At 36.7% G+C, this 3874-nt stretch overlaps 1 protein-coding gene across 1 annotated transcript; it reads right to left on the bottom strand.

Moving 5' to 3' along the window:
• Nucleotides 1–1207: 1207 nt before the first annotated feature.
• LOC128551405 (uncharacterized) lies at nucleotides 1208–3421 on the bottom strand. The gene is made up of 2 exons (XM_053532255.1): nucleotides 3258–3421; nucleotides 1208–3007 (listed from the first exon to the last, which is right to left on the bottom strand). Exons 1-2 carry the CDS (start codon nucleotides 3270–3272, stop codon nucleotides 1208–1210), a joined length of 1815 nt encoding a protein of 604 aa, XP_053388230.1. The 5' UTR covers nucleotides 3273–3421.
• Nucleotides 3422–3874: the final 453 nt, after the last annotated feature.

Below are 3874 nucleotides of genomic sequence, written 5' to 3'. Positions count from 1 at the left end.
AAGACGCTTTCCTACCGAGGTGAAGGCCCCTAGTTCGAATCCTGGCTACTCCTATTACGGTGTGTCCTTGGGCAAGGCACTTTATTACGATTGCCTCAGTCGACCCAGCTGTAAATGGGTACCAGCAAATTGCTGGGGTGAGGTATAACTGGTTTTAACTGTTCTTAATATAGGGTCGCAGAAAAGCTCTATATAACAATTTAGGCCTTTACCTTTACCTTTTACCTTTTTAGTCTATCTATCTATCTATTTATACTGCAACACTCCTCTCTGCGAGTATTATGTGCAGCTGCGCGCCTGTACAAGAAGTTAAAAGTAGATTGGATAGGAGGATAAAAGTAATACACGGTGTGTATTGCAAGTATGAATACAATTGATAGTGTTAAAAACAAGAAGGATTTACAGATAAAAGCAGTTTAAAAAGTAGCGTGAAAGTTATTTCCCCTTTATGCAGTTACGCCATTTTCTTTAAAAGTTGCTAAAAAAATCGGATTTATTTCATTGAACACTGGATGAAAAAACAAACTTATCAAATAGATAAACTTATCAATTTATTTGATAACACCAATCTACATTATTTTGATAAGAGTAAATATGTATTGATGCTTGTCATTTTTCTGTTTTTCCTGTCCAAATCACTGGCACGGGTCCAGTGTATATTTTTTGTTTAAATATAAAAAATCCCTTTTTTCACACAAATATACTTTTTATATGTTAGTCAAATGAAAAAAATCGATGACCAAAAATCCGGTCACAGTATCATATACATTAAAAAAGGTGAACTATCCTCGAGGGTCCTAATTCCGTGGGGATAAGAAATAATGGTAAAGAAATGCAGAAAATATATACAGTAAACAAATAATGCTCACCTACCTGAATAAATAAATCTTTTTCCAATATTTTGCATCAATTTTCCTCAAATTTGCGATTGTAGCATGAATGTTACAAGTTAATAACAAATTGAACTGTCAAAAACTTCCGCCATTTTGTTATGATCCTAATTCCGGTGACGTCACACAGGGGAAGTAAATCATGATGAGTTTTAGTATTAGGCACTCAAAATTAATTATGTGTTTTTATGGTCCATTGTCAAAATAGTTTTTAATCTTTCAAGAACATGAAATAAACTTTTAAACACTAAATATGTAAACTTTAACAGTTTTATCTATGTACATAGTTTTTAAACAAGTTTATTGTGGGTGTCTTTTTATTCTTCCTTGTCACAACATGGACAAAGGAAAGAATCACTTCTTCTCAGAACGCGAACTGGTGTGCAGTATGACAAATGCACCCAGTGGTTGCATGTTTTGCCCCTCATAACATTATCACAACGTCCCCACTTGACAAAAATGATAGAGATGCTCCTGGAAACTTCCTCTGGAGTGTATCTCTTACATTGGCAGCATAACTCATCTTCATCAATCATTGAGTCATCTGTATCAGTATCAGGAATCAAGTTGATATGTGAAGGACCAGGTTTTGGGGACAATGGTTCTGAAACTATTACATTTACTTTATCTTTTTTCATACTTTTCAGTTTATCATGCTTATTTTGGCTAGGTTTCTTTTGGTTCTTCTCGTGTTCAGTCATCTTGGCAACTATTTCCTCAGTAATTTCTTTTCCAGCCACTATTTTACTCATTGTTTTCCTTTGTTTGCTTTTATGTTCACTTTTGACCTTCTTCAGATCATTTTCTTTCTTTTCAAATAGGTCTGTAATAGTGTCCTCTTCAGTTCTCAACTGATCAACCATAATTCCACCTTCCACTGTTTCTTGGCTGTCAGCATCATTTATTGCGTCAGTACTCTCACTCTGAAAAACTTCAGCTGGCAATAGCTTCTCCTTTGGAACTGCATCAACACTGAAAGGGTAGATACCAGAGCGGCGAAAAGATGACTGAATGTTTTCAGATGAGAGGGCTTTAGTGTACACCTGACAAGCAACTTCACAGATATTGTATCGAGTAATGATTGTTGATGACTGTCTGATTAGTTTGTGGCATTGTGCATCATAAATTCTTTGAAAGGGTCCAAAACATCCAACATCCATTGGTTGTAAAATGTGGCTGCAGTGGGGAGGAAGAATGAAGATGATGATTCCATACTGAAGAGCCCATTCAGACAAACCAACGCTGACATGAGACTTGTGGCCATCAAGTATAAGAAGAATCTTCTGTCCATTATGACCAGGAGCAAATTTCAAGAAATGATTTTCAATGTAGTGTCTGAAAATGGATGAGTTTGACCACCCAGATTCACTGATGGTGCCATCAGCTCCAGGAGAAGCTCCGTGTAACAGTTCTTCTCTCATGCGCTGTCCAGGGAAGACCAAGTAAGGAGGGATAGCTTGTCCTGCAGCACTCCCACAACCCAAAATGGTGACAGTCTTTCCTTTACCAGAAGTGACAGCTGATGGAGTATAAGAAGAGCCAGCAACAATGTAAGGTGGTTTATGCTCCACAGAAATGCCCTTTTCGTCGACATTGAAAATCAGGTGGGGTTTGTTAGCCAAATTGTGTTTTTCCAAGGTAGATTTCAGGTTAGAAAAATAGTTGAAAACTACTTCTTTTGAGGCCATTTTGGCCCTAGAAAATTCAAGACCCTTTGGCTTAAGTACTTTCAGTTCGGGCCAACGCTTTAAAAAACCACGCATCCATTTCATTGTCAATGGTTTATCTTTTCGCCGTTTACCCAACTGTACAGCAAAATCACTTGCTATGTCCACACATTCTTGTCTGGTGTACCCATATCCAAATGCAGCCATCTTTTTAAAGTGATTTACAAGTTTAACTTCTTGAAATTGATCAAATAGAGGTGCAGTTCCAGCAGAAGTGGTATCTGGATGCACATTCCCTAAAGTTCTATCTCTAAGAGTAGATTCAGGCACTCTGGTGAGGGCTGCCGCCTTCCTGACTGAAACACCATCTTCCTTTACCAGTTTATATGCAGACGTTAGGGCACTGGGTGAATATAACTTGTTTTTTCTCCTGATGTGCTTGGGCTTAGCCTAAAATAAACATAAAAAAACATATAAGCAGTTGTGATGATAACCCAACAATTAAAATATGTTTGGCCTAACAGTAAAAACTGACTTCCGGTTTAGATCTGTCAAACAGACGAATATTTTCTAGGGCGCACAAACATGAAACTTCTGAAGGCAGTTTTGGGTTCAGAAATAGGGATTTTACAAAGCATGTTTAAGGGATTAGTAGAAAAGGTAATATTGGACATATATGTAATATTTTTATAAATCTTACCTGTTTTGGACGCATTTTATACAAGTTTTGTCGGTTGACAGTTGCGTTCGGTACTTGTAAATATTTACATCCGTGCACGTGTGTGACGTCATACGAACTCTCGCGATAAAGGAGGTAAATAAATATCACCGGAATTAGGACTATCACGGAATGAGGACCTCCGAGGATGAGCGTAACGCTATGGGAAGCTAGTGCTTTACAGGCTGGTAACATTGCCCGATCGGGCTTATGACATAAAAACTAATATTTCTTGAAAAATAATGAAGATATTTCTTTCAAACTTGGTCCATTTATTAAGCATAACGAGTGATACAAATTAGAATAAAAATGACTTGGTTGCCTTCAGTTTTGGTAGAATTATTTCCCCTTTTCAGATTTTTATGACGCATAATCTTTGAAGTCCAAAAAAAATGTTTTAATGCTAAGTTTAAAACAAAAAAAGGGTTAAATGGCTTTCTAATGCTCTAGATTATTGCGCTAGTACATGAATGTATACATTTTACTCTGCTTTCACTTACAACATTATAGAGAAATGTTAGTTCTAAAAAAAGTGCTCAAACATCTGCACTAGAAACAAAGTATTTACCCTAAATATATAGAATAAAGGTATTGGCGCA

The sequence above is a fragment of the Mercenaria mercenaria genome, unplaced genomic scaffold (assembly GCF_021730395.1).
Source record: "Mercenaria mercenaria strain notata unplaced genomic scaffold, MADL_Memer_1 contig_106, whole genome shotgun sequence".
Lineage (NCBI taxonomy): Eukaryota > Metazoa > Mollusca > Bivalvia > Venerida > Veneridae > Mercenaria > Mercenaria mercenaria.
This window is presented reverse-complemented; position numbering and strand designations above follow the sequence as displayed.